Source organism: Clupea harengus, chromosome 14, assembly GCF_900700415.2.
Source record: "Clupea harengus chromosome 14, Ch_v2.0.2, whole genome shotgun sequence".
Lineage (NCBI taxonomy): Eukaryota > Metazoa > Chordata > Actinopteri > Clupeiformes > Clupeidae > Clupea > Clupea harengus.
The window spans coordinates 11,313,711-11,338,347 of NC_045165.1; the positions used below are offsets into that span (position 1 = coordinate 11,313,711).

Below are 24,637 nucleotides of genomic sequence, written 5' to 3' on the forward strand. Positions count from 1 at the left end.
GAAAACATCTTTATAACAGTCTGTAATAAATAAAGCTTTATTATTTATTTACGAAGTCCCTCGTATTATGATCTACTGCGGGTCCAGGATCAGTTGTGCCTACTTTCATGTGAGCGTTTTCTAATACAGATTAGTGACGAATGAACTGACCTAAGATTGAGCATTTTCTCACGCTCGGCTGTGTGCGCCTAAACATTCTCGCGAGAATATGTAAACAGGCCATAGTGTCGACGGGAGTTCGTGTGGGACGGACGGGGAGAGTTGAGTTTGTATTGCCGAAGAACAGGAACGGTAGCCAAGGAATAGGAGAGGGGGAAAGAACAGACACGTTGGTGTAGGTGAGAGCAATAGAATATTTCCAACATGGCATCGGGAGACACATTGTATATCGAGACCGACGGTTCCGAGATGCCTGCAGAAATAGTTGAATTGCACGAAATTGAAGTGGAAACGATAGAGACTACTGTGGTCGGAGAAGACGACGAAGACCAGCCTATGATTGCTTTGCAGCCACTAGACTCTGATGATCCGAATCATGTCCATCACCATCAAGAGGTGATATTAGTTCAGACCCGGGAGGAGGTAGTTGGTGGGGACGACTCAGATCTACGGGCGGACGATGATTACGAGGACCAAATTCTTATACCAGTTCCAGTCCCTGCTGCTGAAGAGGAATATATCGAGCAGACCCTGGTGACTGTTGCAGGGAAAAGCTCTGTGGGCCGGATGAAGAAGGGGGGAGGCGGCAAGAAAGCTGGTAAAAAGAGTTACTTGACTGCAGCTGAAGCAAGCAGTAGAAAATGGGAACAGAAACAGGTTCAAATAAAGACTCTGGAAGGAGAATTTTCCGTTACGATGTGGGCGTCAGGTGAGTTCAAGTGACTGAAACAAGTGTCTTCTATCATTGCATTGTTCTCTGTGCTTTCAAAGAGGGCCGTGTGCGGGCGTTGTCCTTTTGAACGGCATACTGTTTGTAAGATATGCCAACACTAGGGTAATTATTAGGGCCGCAATTCTTCTCTGAATGCAGTCCGGATTGAAATGTTTTTGTTTTGAAGGGAAGCCATGTTTTTAAGCGTTGATGGGCGCCGCCATATTCCCCCAGACCAGTATGGCGGCCCGAAAAAATGGCGTTGATGCGGCCGGGGAAGATGGCGGCCAGAGCGGGAGGCAGTAGACCACTGCTGGCTCGGGGAGTAGGCCGCAATGGCGCAGTTTGTCATAGCAGCGAGATTCATTGCTGAACCACTCATGTAACAAGGGGAGGGACGTCGTATACCAGAGCAGATTAGCTACTCTCACATTTGAGAACACCGTGGAATCTGTTTAGGACTATAGTGGGGAACAACGTTTCGTCCACCCATTAAACATTTAAAGTTACATTTCGTTCTCAGCTTAATTGGTTAAAACCCGTTCGGGACCCATGTTAAAATGTCACGAACATATGTTAGCGTTCATCCGCTATTTAGCCAACAAGCTAGGTCTCGCTTAAGGACAGACTGTAGCGTGTTATCTTAGCTCGTAGGCTTGGTGTAATGACAAATAAAATGGCAATAGCAGGATCAACATGTGACGGTCCTTGCATTTTGTTGAAGTTGCGAATGCACCTATTTGCCCCGAACAAGCTAATAAATATGCTAGCGACCTAGCTAGCCAACGGCACTTGCAAGCCAAAATCAGGAGGCGTAGTTAAAATTCGCAAGTACGTCTGTTTTCTATGGGTAAACCGCATTCTTAGCTTCGTTTAACGCGTTGGAATATGGAATAAACCCTGCAGCCTTGTTTAGATTGTTATTTAGCGTTAGCATGAACTTGAACTCGGGGGAATCAGACTAACATTTAGGTGTGCTTAACAGCAGAATGTAAATAGGTAGGTGGAGCTTGACCTCAGTTGCAATTTACTCAGAAACTGCAACCAAAGCTGCAACACTCGGAGAGTACTTCTGTGGAATACTCCTAACGGTATCGTAACCGTTTTAAAACTGTTAAACTAGTGTATGGGATATGCGTAATGACAGTGGCTCTCACAAGTTTAGTTGACTTCGTGAAGCACCAGGACAAAACAAACTTGACCTGTTGTACGTGGTTGCCAGCTGGTACACTGCTCCATTTCATCCGTTTCTCGTATGCTCAAGACGCTGTGTAACGCGACACATTTCCTTTCTGACGGTATAGGGAATAGACAGTTCAACTAAAAACCCAATAGTTCATATCTTGTAAATAGGCTTTTTTGGGGTTTCGTTACACAAGAACACTAATTGTGATCCCATATTCGTTGAAATGACTTAATTACACAACAATTACTGCTTTATAACATGCTGACGAGTTCCCCTCCTTGCTCCTCATGATCTGAAAATGGAATTGATTTAAGAACAAGCTGTAGGCTTAATTCCGAGAGACAGAGTGAACACCATTTTTACATCACCATTGACCTCAGTCTTTTGTTAATTTTGGGCAATAGGGTATGGGCAAATAAATGGTTGCCTTTATGCTGTTTAAAGGACAGCATGTTTACTTTAAATGTCATGGGCATTGGACATTTAACAAGGGATATAAAGGATAACTGCCATGGTTATTGATGTTGTGTTGTTTACAACAAAGTTGATTTATTTGCAGCATTTGTTTTTGATCTGGGTCCTCTAACTGTCACAGGGTTTCACTGCAGCACCTTTAGGTAGTGTTGACAGACATTGTCTGTTTAAGTGTAAACAGTTGTGTTTGACAGAAAGTTCTTTGAAATGGCCTGTAAAGATAGACAGCAGTTTTGTTTTTTTATCTAGATAACCAAATGTTTCACTGTATGTCAAATGTCTGATCATTTCAATGTTTGTTTTTTTGATGACTATACCCAGATTGTTAATTGACGACATCACATGAAAATTAACACTTTTACTAGCACTATTGTAGTTTGACATAAATGAATCTATTCTTTGACGTAATTTGGGAATATAATATATTTTCAAAGTCAAAAATATACATATATCATTTTGATTTAACTTGTCAGTTGACAGCTTACTTTCAGGCATGTTCTGTGCTTTGGATTGATTCTATACAGCACTCTGTCCTTGTCACCGTGATTGACCTTATTCAGTGCAGTGATTGTATTAATCAGAGATGCTGACTGTTAATTGTTCAAAGCACACATCTGAACACATTGAAGCACACATTGATAGGGCCTTGTGTTCTCTTGAATCTCCCCCAGCCCAGAACAATTTCCCCCAATAAATACTGTTATCCCCAAGATTAACATGCGCGACTAAACATGACAACACTGGCTGTGTTCGTCCGTGTTTAACCAGGCTTTTGTGTCTCCCCCACCCCCTTTGATCACAGATGACAAGAAGGACATTGACAATGAGACTGTGATTGAGGAGCAGATCATTGGGGAGAACTCCCCACCAGACTACTCGGAGTACATGACGGGGAAGAAGCTCCCTCCTGGGGGAATCCCTGGGATCGACCTGTCGGATCCCAAACAGCTGGCAGAGTTCGCTAGGTAAGCATCACACAAGCAGCAGCAGCAGGAGCAGCAGCCGAGCAGGTTTTGGTTTAATGTCAGCTTTTGTGGTCACCATTCAGTTTGTTTTGTAAACGTCTGTGCAAGGCTTGCTGTGTTTACAATTCACTGGACAGATCACTGTTAGAATTTATTTCTATCCACCACAATTTCTAATGGCTAAAACTGAAGAAAATTATTATTAAAAAAGGTCAATACCATTTAATGAAATGTGTGTTTGAACTTTTTTCATTTGTATTTTGGCACAGGATGAAGCCACGGAAAATTAAGGAAGACGACGCGCCCAGGACAATAGCGTGTCCACACAAAGTGAGTGTCTTACTGAGGACGTGTAAAATGTCACCCAAAGTACTCAGTGAAAAGGATGCTATCAGGAGATCAACACTGGCCCATTAGTATTCAGACATACTTCTCCTTCTGTCCAACAGTATTCCTTTAGGCCAGTGGTTTCCAAAGTGTGGGGCGGGCCCTCAAGGGGGGACATGGAGTTATGGAGCGTTCCATTTACTTCGGCAGTTGGAACTCTGAGACGTCACACCTGAGTTGACTGCGTTCCAGTAACAAGTCAGAAAACGAATGCAATTGTTGTTGTTACCAGATGTTGGCATTACGCAGTATTTTGCGCATACAAACACTCTAGCAACATGTCCACAGATAGAAGTTGGACAGCACCAATATTTAATGAGACACAATAAGACATAAGTGCCAATAAAGTTGATGCACGACTTTCCGAGTTGGAATTCCAACCTCAGGGGGTGATCCTTTTGAAACTTCCAACTTGGAAATTCCAACTTCCGAAAACAATTTATTCCCATTTGTCAAAGGGTGACCTGCCATGAAACGTTTGGGAACCACTGCTTTAGGCATTTTTCAACTGACAGAATAAAGTTGTCTGAGTCTGATTATTTTGACCTTTAGCAGCAGAGTTTACACACTGATCCACTCTGATGCATTGAGTTAAGGGTGACTTTAGTTAGGTAATTCATTTCACCGTTGACTTTTACCATTGTGTGTTGACAATGTTTTTGCCATTATGTGTTGTGCCATCCTGGCTAAACAGGCATAACCATAAGCCTAAACAATTCTTTTGGCGTTTCAATAAAAATAAAAACTCTTCACTGTATTCCATTCTACACCTGCATAGATAGTTTTGCTATTCCACTTATTCTATTATTGCCATACTATTCGTTTGCCACCAGGTGGCCCTTTCGAGTAACTTTTTTCCAGGAACTTTGGACAGTGTTGGTGCTGATTTTTAAGTGACCCACCTTGCTTCTTCTTCCCAGGGCTGTACCAAAATGTTCAGGGATAACTCGGCCATGCGAAAGCACTTACACACCCACGGGCCCCGGGTGCATGTGTGTGCGGAGTGTGGCAAGGCCTTTGTGGAGAGCTCCAAACTGAAGCGGCACCAGCTCGTTCATACTGGGGAGAAGCCTTTCCAGGTGAGTCCACTACGTGCACAACTCATCCAGAGTCCCACTGACCGAAAAGGAAACCGGTCTACCTATGCAGGTCTATCTGCATAACTCACACAGGGCCCCAGGGGGACAAATGCCTTGGAATCAATGGTCACGAATATTTAGATAGGATTTTAGTTGACAATTTCCATCAACACGGCAATATTTGTACTTGCAGATGTAGATGTGTTATTTTAAGATGGATATGCTCTCTGTTCTTGTACTTTGCGATGAATACATATTTAGTTGACCTGTATGTTACTACATATGCTTGTTTCAGTGTGTGTGTAAGCTTATAGATTGCTAATGATTGTTCCTTTTACCCATCCTCCTGCACCCCCCACCCCCTCTTCAGTGCACGTTCGAAGGCTGTGGAAAACGGTTCTCTCTTGACTTTAACCTCCGCACACACGTGCGTATCCACACTGGAGACCGGCCCTACGTTTGCCCCTTCGACGGCTGCAACAAGAAGTTTGCCCAGTCCACTAACCTGAAGTCACACATCTTAACACACGCAAAAGCCAAAAACAACCAGTGAGCCCAGTGTGTGTCTTAGAAAACGGACCCTTTGTATATGGTTTCTAAAAAAAAAAAAAACCTACGTGAGAACACCATGACAGACTTTTTGATAAGCACGGAGGTGAGAATACTAATCACTGCAGATGACTTACCCAGCCCCTCACCTCCTCCAGAGAAAAGTGAAGAAAGAGGAAAGTGTCACTTTTTTCCCCCCTTTTTAACGAACTACCTGGTTTTGAAAGTTTCTTCTTGTGAAGATGTGAAACTCCGGGACCTGCGTCTACAGTCGCGCTCTTGCCACTGCAGCACCCAAAGAGAAGTCCACGCTCGTGTGCAGTTTATTCTTTTGTGCAAACTATCTGAGGAAAAAAATGAATTGCTTTTTTAAAAATCAAAACTATTTGTTTTAAAGTGTGCATATTGTACACTTATTTTTGACCTTATATGTAGTCATGTTATGTGCGTGCGTGTGTGTGTGTGTGTGTGTGCGTGATCCCCAGAGATTTAGGATTTTTAGAAGAATTTGCAGTTCTTGCGGTTCTGTTTTTTCCTGTGAAAAGGAAATTATTATTGTTATTATTATTGTTAATGTTGTTATCATATATATATATAATTTGTGGGGGGTGTCCTTTCAGGTTTCCTTTTGTATAATTGCAGCGCACAGTTGATTTCTGAATCATGTAGATAATAGAAATGTGAAATAGTGTTAAACCTATTAAAACCATTTTATCTGTTTTAAGTTATCCTGATGGACACAACTTCTTTGCATCTGCTGTTAACATCACTGAAAATCCTCATATTTTTTTTTCTTTACTAGGAACCCACCTGACAACAATCTGGGGTGTCTGTTTTTGCATAGTCAGAATGTATTGTACAACTTGATTAACCCTTGTTGATATAAACATCCCCCTGTACAATGGTGACCAGTAATAATAAAACAATGGTCCCTAACTTGAGTCACTCAGATATGTTTGTTGGGTAGAGTAGAGATGGTTGTAGTAAGAGACTTGCTTGAGAAATGTCCTTGGAAGGAAAGGAAGGTGACGCAAACCAAATCGAGGCAGCCCGATAAATCTATTCATACACTCCCAAGAAGGACGTCCACATCTGTGCATACATTTGGTGGATAAAGAAGAGGTGGCGTGAGGAGCCATCCTTCAAACGACCAGCCTTGCAACATGGTGAGGGTGATGTTCTCTAAAGGTTGTTCTAGGGTTAAGTGGGAGGTTGGCAGCAGGGATGCTCATTAGTAAAGTTACAGGTAAGTAAGGCTGGGACTGTGTTTGTGTGTGATGCATCATAAGCAGTGTTCAGAGGGACACTAAAAATGATAGTTGGGTGGGAAGCAGAGCCGGTTTTAAAGGTTGAGATGGACAGGCGGCAGTCGCACCTCCTGATGGAGATGGTCTACTCTAGAGTGAGGAGACAAACAGTGGGTAGATGGAATTAGATATTCTACTAGGTGAGGTAAAATAGTGGAGAACAGTGTTCACAGGCACCAGCTTTAGGTAACTATCCCATTGCTTTGGATGCAGCTATACCAAGAGACGCAATTTAGTAAACAGATTAAAATGGCATGATGTGGTCATCAGAGAGATGGCGAAGAGAAAATGTGCTTGTATGGCATCACGTTGGGGAGGACCGTGGCAACCTAGGCCTGTTGCATTATTGGAAGTAACAATAATAAACAGGTAAATTCATCAATTTCAGTCCAACACAATGAAGACAAAACACATTTCAAGATAAAATCATTGCCTTTCATCATTATGCAGCAGAAAAATCTGACAACCAAGAACACTTGAGATATCACATCCCTTCAAAGACCAAGAACATAAGTTGCTGGTGATTTAACAGTATTATTTTATGAACACAATACAATGCATTTGAACCTGCTCTCTTGAGATGATATTCTGGTCATTTGACCTTAAATATAAAATGCCAAAGAATGATAGTGATGAACATGATTGCACGCATTGAAGACATTTTTGGGGTAGGAGACATCAGTAGTCTTAGTTTAAAAAAAAAGAAAAGAAAACTTCACAAACCTGTGTGAAGGTGCATGCATACGCTAGTCCTTCTCAAAACCTGGATGAAATTCATATTACTGGATACTAATTAGTGCAAGACCGCAATTTAATTCATAGAATTGATCATTTTGGAACCTGAGATAATGTTCTGAATGGATTTCTTTGATACCTAGTTTATGCAGTATGTTGCTATTGCTGTAGCCGTGTATCCACAGAGCTGGTAAAACCACAGATAATATTTGAGTCAGTGCTTTTCGTTCAGAGGGGAACTGGAGATGGTGTTTCAGGCAGCGAGTCAGACTTCATCCATCAGTGGACTGGTCCAACGATGAAGCAGTTGGCAGGGGGCACAGTGGGGGGTTAGATGGAGCTCTCGGGGTGGGGGGGTAGGTGGGTTCAGTTAATCCAGCAGTAAAGCCAGCAGGGCAGGGTAGTTGGGGGTTCCCCAGCCTGTGACGGGGTCCCACGACGGAGCAGCACAGAAGCCCTGCCCACTCACCTTCTCGTCCCAGCAGCTCATGTGGCATCCCTCAGTCACCTATACGAAGAAAATCGATCATTAATCAATAAGTATGACACATTTCTCATAGATGAGAAAGTCTGACATATCTAAATACTACATCATGTTATTGTTAAAAACATAACGTATTCAGATTCACCTCTGTTATTGTTTAAGTATACATTTGAAACCATTACAAAAAAAAAAAAAAAAAAAAAACAAGAATGTAGTGCCACCCATATTCTGTGTCATTTCTAGACAAAAAGACTGTGTCATGGATATGAACCTGGGACACATTTTACCAACATTGTTGATTCATATAATAAAAAAAACTGTTAAACAAACTAATAAAATAAATGAGCAATATGAGGCTTTGTACCAAGAAGACCAATCACATATTATGCCAAGTCCCACTGCTGTGCTTCCAATTGCAGTTGACTTCTTGATCATCTAAGTGCAGCTAGCTTGAGCCACTCACATCAAAAAGGCCGCTTCCCTGCAGCTTGTACAAGCGTGGGTTGAGGAAGCCGAGAGGGGCAAGGCCTTTCAAGAAGCGCTGATCATTAATAAGTGACAGCATTCCCCCAACAACTGGCGTAGAGGCCTAGGGGCAGGAGGGATAACAAGACGTTAAGAGAGAGCAAAAGAGAGAAAGAGAGAGAGAGAGAAAGAGAGAGAGAGAGAGAAGAGGAGAGGCACAGAGACAGATAAAGACAAGATATATATAGCTCTTCGTTACCGAAGTTCCAGACACCCATGGAATGGGCACTCGGTTGGAGACGATCCAGTAGTTGTCTGAGAGAGCAGCAATGTCAGGATAGGCTCGTCCACTGGTGTTAAAGTACGTCGTAGGAGGAAGAGTCTTCATGCTTTTCAAATAGGAGTTTACAGCACTGGCCTACAAACAGAAAACCAAGGTGTAAGATCTATTATATATAATAAAAAAAAAAAAACTCATTTAGAAAATTTTGGATTATCAAAAACAAAAGAGTCATCACACTAATCATAAAAACTGCCAACGAACTGAAGAGTTACCTGGTATTCTGGCATGTCAAACACGTTACTGAAGCCGCCTCCACTGATGTAGTCTACGATCTCATGGGTGACCTTGAAGGGGTTCTTGAATGAGGTTCCTCCCACAGTGGTCACATAGGGACTGAGAAGGTGACGGTGGAGAAGGTTGAGGAGTTAAACAATAGTTACGACCCGGTATGGTGTGAATATTTGAACGGTCAATGTTTTTCACGCTTCAAGGTGAGATTTCTGTATGGCCCTTAACTACTAACATTGGCATTTGTGGAATTGTACATAGTTGTACAACATACTTTGTCACACATTTAAGCTATCTGTAGCTATGAATAACATCTAAAAATCTGGAATGGAACGCTTTTAGTGCTCACCTTGAGGCAGGAAAACTAGGCCTGAAAGAATTCTCAGCCTTAGTCAGGTGCCTGCATCCAGCTCCACTGTCACCTGAACAAAATACACAAAGCAACGATGGATCCCATACTTTCCAAACAAGGTGGTTTGTCTCATTCTAAATTGACGGAATATCAATTTGTCATTTCATGAGTTTCCTTTAAAAATATCTATATGTTTTTTTTTTGTTTTTTTTAAACATTAAAAAGGTTTATTGAAATGGAACTCAGAATTCACCTGATGCAAAAAGCATAGATATGCCCCGAAGTCCAGCCTTCATGAACTCATTGTTGATGCGCTGCATGTAGGCATTGGACAGGCTGTCCTCATCATCTCCGTAGCTGATGGTATGGACCCAGGGAATCGAGGTCAGGTTGCTGAGGAGTACCATCCACTGGAGGAAGGGCTCCTGGGACTCATGCCGGCCTGAAAAGAGGAGGAAAACATTTAAGGGACCTAGCCATCAAAAATAAAAGGTGGACATACGAAGTATTGATCAAAAAATGTAATCTCAGTAATGAAAGGTATATTGACTTTTGTTAAACTGAGTTCATATTGTGAGGCCTGTATTTTTAAACCTGTTAGTTTTTAATTTAAAAAAAAAAAGAGAAAATGCCCTACTGTTCAATTTAGGAGTAATGCAATTACCAATCCAGAAATCGTTAAAATGTGACTGCAGTGAGATCTTTAAAGGTTGTACAAAGGTCATATTGAATTATCCTAATTCTCCAGACAAGAGAACATTGTTCTCTACCAACACAGAACAAAGAACACCAATACACTATGCATAAAAATGATCATTTCCCCAACTACCATCAGCTGTAACTACTGCATACCTGGATTGGTGAAGAGCCACGTAGAGATATTGGCCCCTGTGCTCATGATGTACTCGATGTCCAGACTGGCCTCCAGACCAGCCTTGCCAACCCCCTGGGTCCCCACAACACGGTCCACTGCGGAGTGGTGTTGGAACCCTGCCCCAAACATGCTCATGAACTCCGCCAGGTCCGCAGGGTGGTAGAACTGCTCCAGAAACTATTAGAGTAAGAAAAGGGAGAAAAGAAAAAAAAAACATCATGTCAGAATGTTTGCTTCTAATTCCATTTTTTTCACTAAAGACATATCTAACCTATTTAGGAAATGTGGAGACCCTTTGTGGTTCTCTTTTTTTAGCTATGTTCAAATCAGAGGTCTTGCAACTTCGATAAATCAACCATAAACCAAGACACACATTCATTAAACCAACCAAAGGCATGCTTCAACTTTATCTGAAAGCCTGAGGCAAGTATGTCCAGGAAATAATCCTCCATAATGTTCACAGACATAACCACAACACGTGCTGGACAATCAACATAAATGAAAGCTTGCATAAGTAGCCAACATGAGATTTCAATGTAAATACTAATGCATTCAGCAGCTAAACTAGCACTTCTAGTAGCTCTCTTTAGCACTTTACTTTACATATCCGTAGTAAGTAGACAGAATCACAGCAATAAGTGGGTAGTAGCATCTAAATCCATGGTAACAACTAATAACAACCAAGAAATAACTTAATAATTGTGATTTATCTAAACATTAACCTAGCATTTCCCGTGATTAACAGTCTGCAACAAAATCTGTAATGATTCAAAAACAAACGTCTGACCACATAGTGCCTGGCTTCATACCTGTGCACAAGCCTGACTGTTATTGGCTGCGGAGCCCACATCGGAGGCACTCAGGTTGTAGCGAGCTCTAATGACAGCGGGGGTCACTCCGAGGTGGTACCTCGCTGCTACTCTCCTCTTCTTACTCCAGGATTTACCCACCTCCTGCTTTCTGGGTGGGAAGCGGTGAAGCCCGCCCACTGGAGGAGGAAAGGTTCAGTTAAGCGCTTGGGACGTAAGGAACAGACTGAAAGGGTTTGCTATCCACCTCTTATGGCTGATTGCACAGTGTAGAAATGGTGGTCTTTGTTTGAAACCCACCGTTCTTTCTAATATGTTTTATATAACACATGAAACATGTTGAAATAAAGGAGCTATAATGCCAACACTGTGCTCTATGCAATAGTACTTCCAAATATCTGACCATCAAAACATAATTAAATATGTAAATGAATGATTTCAGAGGCCCTCTTTTAACCAAACAAAGGTCCATCATTTGTCCATCATAACATAACAAAATGAATCCAGCTAAAATGCAGACGTGTTTAAAAACAGTTTGGGGACGCACCAAAGTCCAGGTGCTCAGACACATCCTCATGGACAGAGTACTGGAACTCTGATCTCAACAGGAATTGGTCCTCTCTGCTGTAACGATGGAACCTGCTGCCCGGAAGTAAAGTCTCTGCAATTCTGTAATGAGAAGGATATTTATCAGATTGAGGTAAAAATAAAAGGTGTTATGTGAATAGTGTGCCAATGCACTGCGTTTCACCAGCTAGATGCATTACTTCCCTCTTTCTTTCTCTGTAATGTGTGCAGTTCACATGATTTTACACTGTTTTAAGCTTGCTGAAGACGTGGCGTTATACATTTATGTACTCAGGAATTAAAGCCAATTTTGTTACTCTTCATACACATGTACCCCTCTCACATTCAAATCCCATTAATGCATGAGGTAAAAACAACATGATAGATAACAGTTTTTCATCCACACTCAAGTCTTCCATAACAATAAAGTAACAGGTGTTGTGTAATCCCACCTGACTGTATCTAACGGGATGCTGCTAGCACGAACCTCAGCGAGAATTGAAAACATGTGAGGTAACCTGTAATTATCTATTGTTACGACCCTGGCGGGTCTAGGCCCCGCCCCATGATATTTGCATGCCTGTTCGCTATCTGTCTTTACAACAGGTGAATTGGAACCAGGTGTAACCCATGATTGGTTGGGCTACAAAAGCCCTGCTCAGATGGAAGTCGGGAGAGCGTTGGATTGGTCGTTGGATTTTGGTTATCGTTGGCTTTGGATAGTGAATTGGATTTGGGATTGTCGTTGTCGTTGTCTTTGTCTTTGGATTATCGTCGTTTGTTTATATTACCAGTTAATTGACTTTACAGTACATCTTTTGTTTCTCTTCACAACACTGATCTTCACCACACGTTTGCTATAATTATTAGATAACTATATAAACTTGTAAAATCATTAATAAATATATTATTATTACTATAAATATCCTAAATTCTGCGTGGCCTCCCCTTCTTGTTTCGTGTCGTGAGCTGGCACGTAACACGTGGGGTCTCGTCCGGGATCTGAACCCGGGACCTCTCGCACCCAAAGCGAGAATCATACCCCTAGACGCTCATAGGAAAGAGGTCCATTTGGCAGGGACTAATGCGTTGTCCCACGCTCCAGATGTGGGGATAAGTTGTGTGGTGTTATTGCTTGCCTGCCTAACTATTTTATCTCCTCTCCGGTCTCCTCCCCTGTCCCTCTTAGACTGCTTTTCCAGGCCCGCCGGGATTGCTGAGGGGAAAATAGGTTGTGTGACTGGTGAGCTGGATGAATGGTGAGCATGTGAGTGAAAAGGTGAATAGGTGAATAGGTGAGCTGGATGAATGGGGAGCATATGAGTGAATAGGTGAATAGGTGAATAGGATGGTTTAGGTAAATGGGGGTTTTGGATGGTGCAGAATCCCACTTAGGTGGGCTTCTGTCATAAGGGGGGGGATGTTACGACCCTGGCGGGTCTAGGCCCCGCCCCATGATATTTGCATGCCTGTTCGCTATCTGTCTTTACAACAGGTGAATTGGAACCAGGTGTAACCCATGATTAGTTGGGCTACAAAAGCCCTGCTCAGATGGAAGTCGGGAGAGCGTTGGATTGGTCGTTGGATTTTGGTTATCGTTGGATTTGGATAGTGAATTGGATTTGGGATTGTCGTTGTCTTTGTCTTATCGTAGTTTGTTTATATTACCAGTTAATTGACTTTACAGTACATCTTTTGTTTCTCTTCACAACACTGATCTTCACCACACGTTTGCTATAATTATTAGATAACTATATAAACTTGTAAAATCATTAATAAATATAATATTATTACTATAAATATCCTAAATTCTGTGTGGCCTCCCCTTCTTGTTTCGTGTCGTGAGCTGGCACGTAACACTATGAACTTATGTACTTGGGCGCCAAGCAGATGCACACTTAGGGTTTTTACCTTTTCTTATTATAATGTAACAAGTCGAAGAGAAGATGTAATGTCGGCTAAATAACTAGCTATTATTTCATGAGAATGGAACCGTTTAAGGTTATTTAAAAGTTTCATAGTAAGCAGTTTCATTTCTCAAAATCAGCTAACCAATAAAAGGCACACAGACACTAAACAATCCTGAGAGAAGAAAATGAGATATCAGTGGGGCAAGGGCTCTGATAGGCCACAATAACCACTGGAGGATTATTGGTCACCAGGGGATAGATAAACGATTCGACTTTAGCATTTAGTGTCCATTCCCACACAACACCATAACAGCAAATAAACGCCCAGGAAACGGTTTTCAATGAGTTGGAATGAGGTATTATACATTAAGTGCATTGACGCTGACTTGTCAGGTGCTATAAAAGCAAGCTTATCAATACATAGTCAAATATATTAATATAATTTGCAGCAACAGTAGTGTTTCCATAGACAAAAGATTAATACAACTTCTGAAAACACTCTAGCTTCTGCAAAAAGGAGGTAGAAGTGAACTCTCTTGAAGGAAGGGCTCAAAAACTGAGATGTAGAAACAAACAAAACATGGTGTGGAGCTGTCTCATGGAAATATAATGATCTCCCTTACTCAACAGTCATGGCACACTGCAGAAAGTCCTGGGTGATGACCGTCCGACAGTCCCACACCCCGTGCCTCAGCAGCCAGCTGCTCACCACCTTCTGAGTGAGCCTATCTGGCTGGACCAGTTGAGCCACGTCTGCCAAATCCAAGAACTTCCCTACGGAGAAAGAGAGAGCAAGCATGAAAACAAAAATCAAGAACCATGAGAAAGCACACGAGATGATAAGGAAGTAGAAAAAGTGTGTGACTGTGCAAGTCAGGCGAAGACAGGGAGTGTATGTGTGTGTGTGTGTGTGAGAGGGCGGGGGGATGGGTAGTTAAAGGATCACAGACACAGTGAGCAACAGAAACAGGACAAAGACAGAGAACAGGAAGTGGGAGAGAGAAGAAGAATGAGAGAGAGAGGAGAAAGAGAGTAAGCTTTAGGGGAAGTAATACCATATACTGCAGAGTCAGGGTCCGATAACCTGCTCAGCAGAACTTTCATCTGATCCACATTCTGCTGCCTCAGGGCAAACGTCAGCTCCACCTCTTCAGCAGGGTCTGCTCTGCCAACAAGAATCCACTCCTCAGGGACACTATGGAAAGCAATGAGAGAGTGAGTGTGAGCGAGAGAGAGAAGCAGCGCTAGGATCAGCCCTGCTGTTTAATGAAATATGCAGTACGTGTTTGGAACCGGTTTAGTAGCTGTAGTTGAGGCTAGTTTTTTCATAGGTTTCATAGGGCAGCACTGTTTTTTTTTTGCTGTGAGAACACAACAGTTCTGGATTTGACTATGGGCCATACTGGTCTCGACAAAAACAAAAAGCACCAGACCTAATTTGTTGTGCTAGTTACATTCCTGAGCTTTTCTTATTCAGCTTGACCAGCTAGGCAGTTCTGGTCTGAGCTGGTCTCCCAGGACAAATTAGCACAGAACACGAGTTAAAAGTAGCAAGAGAGTTGTCCAAGGGGGGACAGCCGACAGAACAGTGTCGAGCAGGGGTAGACCTACCCCCTACCCTGCAGGGGATTAGGCCATTACGTCCAAATTTGATTTGAGGTTAATGTTATATTCTGGTGGAGTCAAGGCAAAAACGTATTAAAAAACAATCATATAGGAAACATTGCATAGACACTATCCATACAGTAGGTAGTCCTTGCACAACACGTTTTAAGTTGAAGGATCAACTTACGATGTATCTTGATCAGCCTCCAGGGGCCTTCCCCAAACAAGGGATACACATACCAGTCCGTAGGTGAGTGACCTAAAAGCAGACAACAGCAGCTATTGTTTACAAGTACTTTTCGAATCGATCCGATCACACGAAGGAAACTAGCCGTTTTCCTTCTTTAGATAATCGATAAAGGAGTCGAGAAATAAATCTGCAAAAGTCAAGACATGAACAAGCTTTTTTCCTATTTGTTTGCAACTTCCCGTAGATAACAATAAAGAAGGCAGAGATTCACCGCATTAGTACTAATGTACTCCACGAAATGACACACAAACAATAATACATTGCACAGACATTATCATCTTAACTTTAACGATACTCACAACAGCCACATTGTTATGGTACTAACGTTGCCCGGAGTGCAATGTCAAGCTATACAACATGAGGTTAATTTTGACGATCGTTATAAGGTCATGTGATTGGTCATGTGACAAGTCAGCTGAGGGCCGTTGGAGCAAGTTGAGAAATGAAGTGATTTTTGGTGAGGAAATCAGGCCTGCAATGGGCGAGACGTTCTTTTCTGTCACTGACGGAAGGATGCCTTTTTTCGCAATAAAATAATTTCGCATAATTGTCGACACGGCACTCTGCTTAAGTGAAGGTTAAGGTTATATTATTATGTCCCATGGGAGAAAATGGTCTTAGATAACTGCTGCATCAAACGCACAGTACAAGACGTCACAATAATAACACATTAAATAGGCACACATTTGCAAACATTATCCTAACATCAATTACAGGAACACAACTTTCATTTTCACGCTCAAGCAGTTGGTAGAACCTGCAGTTATCTTGGAGCCTCTGCTGTTCTGTCTGTTCCTTGGAGGTGGCCCATTAATATGTTTAACTGACAAGAGACAAACTCATGTTTATACTCTGTACCTCCCTCCAGAGTTCATTAGCACATACTCAGAGTTCAGTACATGGGAAGGGTCAGTTAAAATCCTGTTGGCCTGTCAAATAGTGGACTGCTAAAAAATGTCTTTGGGTGGGTGGTCTTCCGTTCCCTAGCCAGATTCAATATTTGAGCTTTAAACTTGACCATTAGGTTTCCAGATCAGCTGCTAATACCGTGACGTAAGATTGACTCTATAGCAGCTCAAAACTTATGATGCAAGTCTTAAAAGCACTTCATTTTCAGGGTCTGTTATCAAACCCAACTGTTTCATGTTCCCCAAAAGCTGAATTTGCCATGCCATTTTAGAGTTTTTCTAAGTGGCCAATTGTTGTATATCAGTCATTTGTAGTCTTCACCATACCCCCAAATAATGTTGCAGTATATCTCTACGAAAAACAACTGGGCAAATGTGTAATGCAAATATGCTTCTGGATGTCAAACGGCCATCACACTTTTAAAGTCGTCTTGTATATTTAAAAAAAAAAAAGAATGGCACTTTATTAACAATAAAAACTTCCAATCAAGGGGGGGGGGGGAGCACACAAGCTGCTTAAAAGACTGATCATTAATTGCAGAGAAGTCAATTATCAACACAAAATGTAAAAGAAAAAAAAAAAGAAAAAATATTCATAACCATATATACATCTATGCTATATTTAAAAAGTATCTATAATCTGGTGTTTCAGGCATCGGAAAAATAGTAGTCCTCATCACTTTCTTCATTGGGTACAGATGGAGCCTCTTTCTGAGAGAACATTTGCCACACAACAAAGGAATCGTCTTCCGCTGAAAAAGTAAAAACAACAACATGTAAATACTTCCATGAGTCACACACACACAGACACAGACACACATATATATATATTTAAATGTGAAAAATTAGTTTTATTCAACATACCAACACGCTTCTTCTCGGTCCGTTTCACAGGAGAAGGGGTGTAGTTTTTCTTGTCTGACTATATACAAAAACGAGAAATTGAGAATCATTTCCACTTAGGCCCAGCAGCAATGTGGCTACTAATGTATTTGAAACGCGACTGTTTTTTAGTTTATTTGTGGTAAACGATACAACGATACAAGCATGAGATGTTCACCACAGACCTCTCCATTTGCTATAAAATGTAGCATACCAAACAAGATTTATCATACCATCCCATATCAATGCCTGACATCCAAATATGCAAGGTCTTTTGATCATGATGACAGGATTGCACATACTGTTTCATAAGCACATGGTCTTTAAGACAGGATAAAAACATGAAAAGTAGTCTGCATGCTGTCAAAACATATTTACTCGTCATTCACAGGTTATGTTGTCTGTGAATTCATTACATGCAAAGGCTTATACGATAATAGTGTGTTGGGTCCATGTTTCATGAACCACACACTTGAGTCTCAAGTGTAAACTCCAACCAGCCTACCTTTGTAGAAGCCTTGGTGCCTCTCCCCCGTCCTGTTTTCATTTCATTTTGGAAGTGGAAGACATACTTGTCATTGTTGTTCCTTGTAGGGTAGAGGAGAAGAAAAAAAAAAAACAGAGACAGGGCGACACGTCATTTAACCAAAAGGATATGTAATATAATCATGATAATACAGTATTTTCACTGCCTCAGTTCATGCTTAAAAATACTCTTTGTGATATGTGGTAAGAAGCCATTACATAATCCTGTACAAATAGGCCTATGTCTGACATGGAAAAGGTGCATAGCTGTACCTGTTGATGGAGGGGAACATGCCAGGACTGATGTGCAGACACTTTGGGGTCTTCACCCCCACAAACATGCTCGAGCTCGAGCTAGGAGTCTGAGGGTTCGCCAGCTGACCCATGGGACCACCTCCGCAATCCGAAAACGTGGGCAACTTCATTTCCAACCACAAAATTAAAAAAATGTAATCAGTATAGGACACTAGTGCACCAATACATGATTGTCCAATCAACCATGTCTGATATCTCTCCAATGGTAATAGTCTTGTGCTACTGCATCATTTTGTTGATGTGAGCTCTACAACTATCCCCTAGAGGACACCAAAAGAACTGCTCTGGTTAAACTGCTCATTAAAGGTGCAATGTGAAGTTCATTGTCCAAACCCCAAAATGCCTTGGAACTTACAACAATATGAATCAGAAGTCATTATGAATTTCCAGCACCTTGTTTGTCTCTCACATGCACGGTTTATAGTTTCCTTGCTGTGAAATATATGAAACCAATATCCTAAATCCTGAAGCAAACAATCAAGACGCATAGAATCAGATTCAAGTGGATTCATACCTTCTTGACTCTCTTTTGCATAGGCGAGCTGGTGAAAACGTCATCAAGGTCGTCCTTGGGTAGGTGGTCCAAGACATTGCGAATCTCCTTTTTCCTCCTCAGCGTGCCAGCTTTGGCCGAGATCTGGGGCACGGAAACTTTCACTGCACAAAAAAAAAAAGCCGTTTTGTGGTACACTACATCTGTGGTGTTTCAGTATTTAGAAAGGAAGAATCCGTGCAGCCTGAAAATCATTTTAATTATCTAATTTATCACATTTATGCACTGCCGGTACCGGATCCCTTTTACAATGTTAAGGAGGTGGAGGCAACCAGAGAGAGCCGCCTTCCACCCAATATTCCTGCAGTGGCGCAAACCATCAACACATAAAACCTGGACTTCATTGAAAAATAAAATGTCCTCACTAATGTTCAGTCGTACAGGAAGTGCTCTCAGTGCAATTTTTTTCTAGTTTAGCTGGAAACATTATCCTGATGCCAGTCATACCTGCTCCCTCATTGGTCTGAGGCTTCTTCTGTCTGGCCCTGGGTCGGGTGAGAGCATTCTGTTGCTTGGCAGAGTACTGTTCTTGGCACTCCTCTGGAGAACGAGATCCTACCTCCATGGCAACATTCACCCAGAACGTAGGAGTGTGCTTGGGAAAATAATTGATGGCCCTGAGGAGAGAGCAGTTTTAAACAAGGAGCGTTAAACAAAAACTGTATTTTTTTATGGAGTTCTGGTCTTGTCGTGGTCATACAGCTTGGCAGAAAAATGGCGTAATCGTATAAAGCGTACATTGCAATGTTCCAGGTCATTTCTACCAACTACCAATGTCATTTTTCATTTCTGCTTTTTCTTCAGTGCATTATCTGTGCAAATCAAGCTTACCTCTGCTAATATACATTTTGCAAAGCCCCTCAGGGGTTAACTATTTGTAATCTCAAAGATCACTTCAATTTGGATTATGGGGACAGGATGATTTCTAACGCTTTGTCACCCTGAAATAAGACGTTCCTCATGAAATGGTTCATCATATACGTAACTTACTCGTGAAGTTTTTGCAGCTCTTGATCCGTCCAGTTGCCGTTGTAAACTTCTTCTCTCGTCTCTTTTCCAGTTCCCTTCTTGCCTTTAGGTTTCCTCTTCAGCAAGGCGCTGTCCCTATCAGACATGAAGTCCTCACTAGAGACATCTGAAGCGTTGTCATCCACGTACAGGACTTTTTTTTTGCGACTTCTTCTCTTTGGTCTCGACTTCGGCGGCCCCATCACTTGCTGTTCCCCGTCAGAGGGAATCCTCTTGGATCTGAGGTGGGAACTTCGGGGCAGACTCTGATCCGGGTCTGACCAGGGTGCCGATTCCTGTTTCTGTGTTCTTCCTCGGTGGGCTTTCACCGGACCCTCACCTTTGTCCTGAAAAACTGGGTTGTGTGTGTTCGTCTGATCTTGGTCGGCTGGAGGCGAGACACTGGCAGACCTTCTGCTGCTTCTCCTGAGTACCCTCTGCTCACTCTCCTGGAGGTGGCGCTCCTGTGTTTGGGGTACTGCAAAGGGGGAATTCTCCTGGGTTTGGGACAGAGCCTTGTCCCTTGCAGGGTGCCCCATTCGCCGCTGATGAGGCTTGGCTTTCCTGATTAGGCCCACCTCTGCCTCGTCTTGGCTGGACACGCTCCGACACGTTTCTGTATGACACACAGACGGGTATTTCACAGTCCCTCCAGGATTTCACAAATGTATTTTGCGATAAAAATGTAGTGCCGATTAATTCAAAACCCCACTTAAACTCCACATATATTAGAAAACAAATGACTGAAAGATACAAATCACACACATCAGACAGATGATCTATGAGTATTTAATATTTTTTGTATCTCAAATTCTTGTTAATATTCCGAACAGTATTCATGAGTAATCCTGTACTATTGTCTAAAGAAAACTGAAAACAAAATGTGTTCAAAATGTTCCGGGCCGATAGTCTACTACCTCAAATTGCCCTTCAACAGACTAGGTTGAGACAGACTAAGCATTATCATATGCAATCATCAGGAGGCCAGAAGAAGCGGAAATAAATTATGATTTTGTGTTGAATTTGCAAATCGTGGAATCGCGAAAAACTGGAGGGACTGATTTGAGCAGAAATCTATTCACAATGAACTGATGTCTCAAAATGAAATAAATAAATAAGTGATACCTTTTTGGGTAGCTGTGGATTTTTTTGTTCCCTGCATATGCTGAGGCTTTTCTTGTGCCACTCTTCTTGTTGGCTGTGGAAGTAACAGTTCATCCTTTTATACACTCATTCATTCATTCATACATACATCATTTCATTTTTCGTGGATAAATCTACAGGGATTTTAAATACCAACTTTTGTATATTCAAGAGAATATGTAATTGAGCAACATGGAACTCTGCACAGATGTTGATAAAAATCATCACAGCAGTCGAACAACATCAGTTCCAGTTGCTGAGCATCTTCTTAGACATCATGCCAACAATACTGATTACACACCCAAAAATCAGTCAGTAGCGGAGGCAGGCACAGGAAAAACAGGCCATCACAGAATAAACCTCTCCAGTATAGAGAGGAAACTAGACAGGTACCGCCACGTACCGTCTGCACTATGGTATAGTCCTCAAGAACAGTGACATTCAGGTCCTTGTCCACCACAATCCGGCCCCCCCTCCAGTAGTCTAGAGGGGGTTTAATGAGACGGCCGCTGCGGGACAACTTCAGGCTGTCCCCTTGTGGACCTTGTGGTGGGGTTGCGTCTGAAAGACAAGTCCCATTTTAGAACACAGACGCAGAAGATTATAGACAGGCGGTAATACATGCTGACTATTAGACCAGCACCTATTCTGAATGGGCGCTCATTTAAAAAAAAAAAGTAAATAAACTAATACTCTGCTCCTTGAAAAAGTAATTCTGCATATTGTTAGTAGGGATGTCCTATATAGGAAAAGACGATTCTACTTACATAAACACTTAGGGGTTAACGGTTTCTCTGGTTTTGTCTCTTTCAGAGGCAGCTTCTTTCGCTTTGAAGGCACAAATGTCTCTTGAGTCCCCAGATTTAAGCTGTTACATAAGAACAAAAAGACTCTCATTTGTCAATTCAAGACATCTGCCAGACTCCAGAATCAAACTGAATGACAATGCACTTATAACTTTATACATTCAGTGACTAGAACAGAACTTTATGACCTCCTAATGAATTAATCATCCTAACAATAAACGCAAATTCATTGACCAGTGGTTGTTGCAGACAGACACAACAGAACGCACCCTTTACATTCTGTTAAATACGTTTGAAGGTACTCTTTCCACATCGGTGCGAAACCACCAACAAACTTCTTCAGAAACCACTGGGGTAATTCTGCAAAGGGGGAGACAACAGAAAATAACAATGACAATTACCATTATGTCAGAAAATTGAAATGAAGTGTAGAAGAAACCATATTTAACGTACATATAAGGGGTGACCAACATTGTAATATACTTTAAAAATAGCTCATCCTTCCATTAAAAACGAGAAACAAAAAGCTACGAACCAGATGGATATTTATTTGACATTTTGCCAATCAGGATATAAGTGCTTCCTGAGACTGTTTTCAGGATATTGCTTGCAATGCGTTCAGCTATACTGTTGCTGTGCCAGGGTATTTTGGTGTCACTGAAATAGTAAAAGTAAAGTAAAAGACACAGGTTAAAGCAGTGGGGGACAAACACGTGACTAAAAACATGGAATACAAATCATTACCAATATCAATTGAAAGCTCTCACTTAATCAGTCATTTTTGTCCCAGGCAATTCACTGTGCAAGACATATACTTCAGTTTGTGTACTCCCAGTGAATCAACCTATGACCTTTGTATTGTTAGCATCTGCCCCTGCCAATTGAGTTACAGGAGCAACTGGGAAATAAGCAGACACACACCGGCATAAACAGCTGAATTCAACTTACACTCGCTTTCCATCAACGTAAAGTCTACGGTCACTCAGCTTCAAGACCCAGTCCTTCAGCTGAATTCCCTCAATCTGTATATCAAGAACAAATGAAGCCAGGGCCGGTAAAAACTCAAAAGTCTGCATTGGATAGCACTAACAAAAACCTACTGAGCTGTCCCAACATGAACTCACCATCCTTGGGTCATGGTTATTGGAGTCCGCCCTCTGCTTTTGAGGGATAGCGAGACGTGGAGAGCCCAGCAGCATGGAGTCATCCACATTCTGAGCTGAGACGCAAGCTCGTGGGGAGAAAAAAGCACGATTTGCATTGGATGATTTCTGCAAAGCAATGGGGCTGATGCTCTCTGATTGGCTGCCACACACTGACTTGTCACTGCAGGCCGCACCCACTTCATTATGGATATGATGTGTTTCCGCCACAGGTATATCCATGAAGGGCTCCATTGCCTTGACATTTTCTAGTGATAACAAAACAACAGTGCAGTCTGTATCCTTGAAAAGGATGGTAAACATTTTCACAGTGTATGCCTTCAGACTCCTTAAGCAAGTATAACTTATTTGTAAACACAACAAAAGCTGGGGTCCAGTGAACATTGAGAGTAACTATCCCTGATTCAAGGTATGAAAACAATGTTTAATAGGTTGCACAAAAATATACAGCAGCTTTAGAAAATTAACTTAAATTATAACACATGCAATTTAATAAAATGGATAGTTAAATATGTAGTCTTGGAGAATGTAGGCCAAAAAGCATACCTTTGTTTTCTGACATTTGGTTCAAAAGATTAAGTTTCAGAGGTCGTCTCTCTTCTTTTTTCATCATGGCAAATATTTTTGCAGGTGACTGCATGACTGGCATCCTTTCCAACACAACGCGGCATCCTGTGAGAGACAAAATAAAATCTATATTCATGTACTCACAATGCAGGTAGGTAACAGACGATGGTGACCAATGTTGTCGGTGAACTCACCACGCCGAATGCTACCCGGAGTCCCATTTCTTTGACGCTCATCGGCACTGGGAACTACTGGTTCGGTTGAAGCCCTGACAGGGTCCGAACCTTTTGCTGGAGTTGATCGCTCAATAACTTTGACATTGTTATGACCCCCATGGAACCCCGCTTCTGGCTCCCCGCTATCCATCTCAGATGTTGTAGATCCTCCTGGAGAATCGGGTGGGGAGAGGGTGAATGCATCCGTGTCATCCACGGAGGGTGGGTATTGCTCGATATCCATCTTTTCGAAGTCTGTTTGAGCCCGTAAAAGTCTGTGTGCTGGCGTCAAGTCTTCATGTGCACGTGTACTCTTTAAAGGGGTGTTTTGATTTGACAGTTTGGCTTTCATTCTTGCAAAGATCTTTACCGGTGTTTCCCTACGACTGAACCCGGTTTCTCTCATAGCAGTTACTGCTGGATGGATAGAGGTTTCCCCACGTAATGCTCTCCCGTTCTCGGTGATACAGCTGAGCGCACAAGAGAGGTCTGGACTTGAGTCATCGCGAGCTGTGGAGCTGAGCACTTCTCTTCCGTGTAACGTTCCCATCGAAGGCTGTCTGTCGCCATCACGATAAATGCCTTTCAGTTTGGCCGAGTCTTTCCCATGAGTGTACACATTCATTGGAGTTGTGTGTCGGGACACGTGTTGATAGTAACTCGGGTCATGGGCCCGGTAAATATTACATTTAGACGGTGACAGAAACATAACTATCTGTTCAATTTTACTGTGGTCAAAATCAAGAAAAATAACTTATCCAAGGTACCTAACGTTAGCCAGCTAACTAACATAAACTATCCAGGGAAATCGCTAACATTAGGTTAGCTAACTAAAATAACTATTCGTTAGCAACATAGATCTCGGGAGCTAACAAATCATGTTTTAGTCAAGACAATTTTAAATGAACCAACAAGTCGCTTACTCGATATATTTGCTAAGTTAAAAGCGACACGTAACTAGCTGGCTAAGTTAGCTAGCTAGCATACTCCAACACAAGTACAACATGCTAGCCAACAAGCAATGCTTGATAGCTTGTCTATTCGAAATTGTCTTGAAAGATTTGAATGAAATCAAACAAATCTCAAGCTAAGCAATTCCGTAAATGCTATAT

The 24,637-nt window shown here is 41.9% G+C and overlaps 3 protein-coding genes across 3 annotated transcripts; 1 reads left to right on the top strand and 2 right to left on the bottom strand.

Annotated features, from left to right (window-relative positions):
- Positions 1-112: 112 nt before the first annotated feature.
- On the top strand, positions 113-6,447 carry yy1a (YY1 transcription factor a). Its single transcript, XM_012826841.3, has 5 exons — positions 113-868; positions 3,334-3,496; positions 3,766-3,826; positions 4,804-4,962; positions 5,333-6,447. The coding sequence occupies exons 1-5, from the start codon at positions 364-366 to the stop codon at positions 5,513-5,515; spliced, it is 1,071 nt and encodes a 356-aa protein (XP_012682295.1). The 5' UTR covers positions 113-363; the 3' UTR covers positions 5,516-6,447.
- A 784-nt stretch (positions 6,448-7,231) lies between these two features.
- Positions 7,232-15,835, bottom strand: tpp1 (tripeptidyl peptidase I). Its single transcript, XM_012826840.3, has 13 exons — positions 15,740-15,835; positions 15,378-15,449; positions 14,641-14,780; positions 14,209-14,359; positions 11,656-11,777; positions 11,109-11,287; positions 10,278-10,476; positions 9,679-9,867; positions 9,423-9,495; positions 9,058-9,178; positions 8,762-8,920; positions 8,501-8,626; positions 7,232-8,061 (listed from the first exon to the last, which is right to left on the bottom strand). Exons 1-13 carry the CDS (start codon positions 15,748-15,750, stop codon positions 7,924-7,926), a joined length of 1,680 nt encoding a protein of 559 aa, XP_012682294.2. The 5' UTR covers positions 15,751-15,835; the 3' UTR covers positions 7,232-7,923.
- A 95-nt stretch (positions 15,836-15,930) lies between these two features.
- mis18bp1 (MIS18 binding protein 1) lies at positions 15,931-24,613 on the bottom strand. The gene is made up of 16 exons (XM_012826844.3): positions 23,505-24,613; positions 23,290-23,415; positions 22,705-22,991; positions 22,529-22,602; positions 22,116-22,237; positions 21,850-21,940; positions 21,542-21,642; positions 21,178-21,335; positions 20,757-20,829; positions 19,614-20,247; positions 19,071-19,240; positions 18,585-18,727; positions 18,029-18,174; positions 17,736-17,817; positions 17,213-17,270; positions 15,931-17,100 (listed from the first exon to the last, which is right to left on the bottom strand). The coding sequence occupies exons 1-16, from the start codon at positions 24,232-24,234 to the stop codon at positions 16,997-16,999; spliced, it is 3,099 nt and encodes a 1,032-aa protein (XP_012682298.2). The 5' UTR covers positions 24,235-24,613; the 3' UTR covers positions 15,931-16,996.
- Between the last annotated feature and the right edge of the window lie 24 nt (positions 24,614-24,637).

What these genes read in the sequence shown, in the direction of transcription:
- yy1a (XM_012826841.3), top strand. Translation starts at nt 364, where the DNA reads ATGGCATCGGGAGACACATTGTATATCGAGACCGACGGTTCCGAGATG. An exon ending in CAATAGCGTGTCCACACAAA is followed by an intron (nt 3,827 to 4,803) that starts GTGAGTGTCTTA and finishes TCTTCTTCCCAG; the next exon opens with GGCTGTACCAAAATGTTCAG. An exon ending in CTGGGGAGAAGCCTTTCCAG is followed by an intron (nt 4,963 to 5,332) that starts GTGAGTCCACTA and finishes CCCCCTCTTCAG; the next exon opens with TGCACGTTCGAAGGCTGTGG.
- tpp1 (XM_012826840.3), bottom strand. An exon ending in CCTAGTTTTCCTGCCTCAAG is followed by an intron (nt 9,179 to 9,422) that starts GTGAGCACTAAA and finishes TCACCTTCTCAG; the next exon opens with TCCCTATGTGACCACTGTGG. An exon ending in CATGGGTGTCTGGAACTTCG is followed by an intron (nt 8,627 to 8,761) that starts GTAACGAAGAGC and finishes TCCTGCCCCTAG; the next exon opens with GCCTCTACGCCAGTTGTTGG.
- mis18bp1 (XM_012826844.3), bottom strand. Translation starts at nt 24,234, where the DNA reads ATGTTTCTGTCACCGTCTAAATGTAATATTTACCGGGCCCATGACCCG. An exon ending in TCAGACCAATGAGGGAGCAG is followed by an intron (nt 18,728 to 19,070) that starts GTATGACTGGCA and finishes TTTTTTGTGCAG; the next exon opens with TGAAAGTTTCCGTGCCCCAG. An exon ending in ATGTTCCCCTCCATCAACAG is followed by an intron (nt 17,818 to 18,028) that starts GTACAGCTATGC and finishes CTACCCTACAAG; the next exon opens with GAACAACAATGACAAGTATG.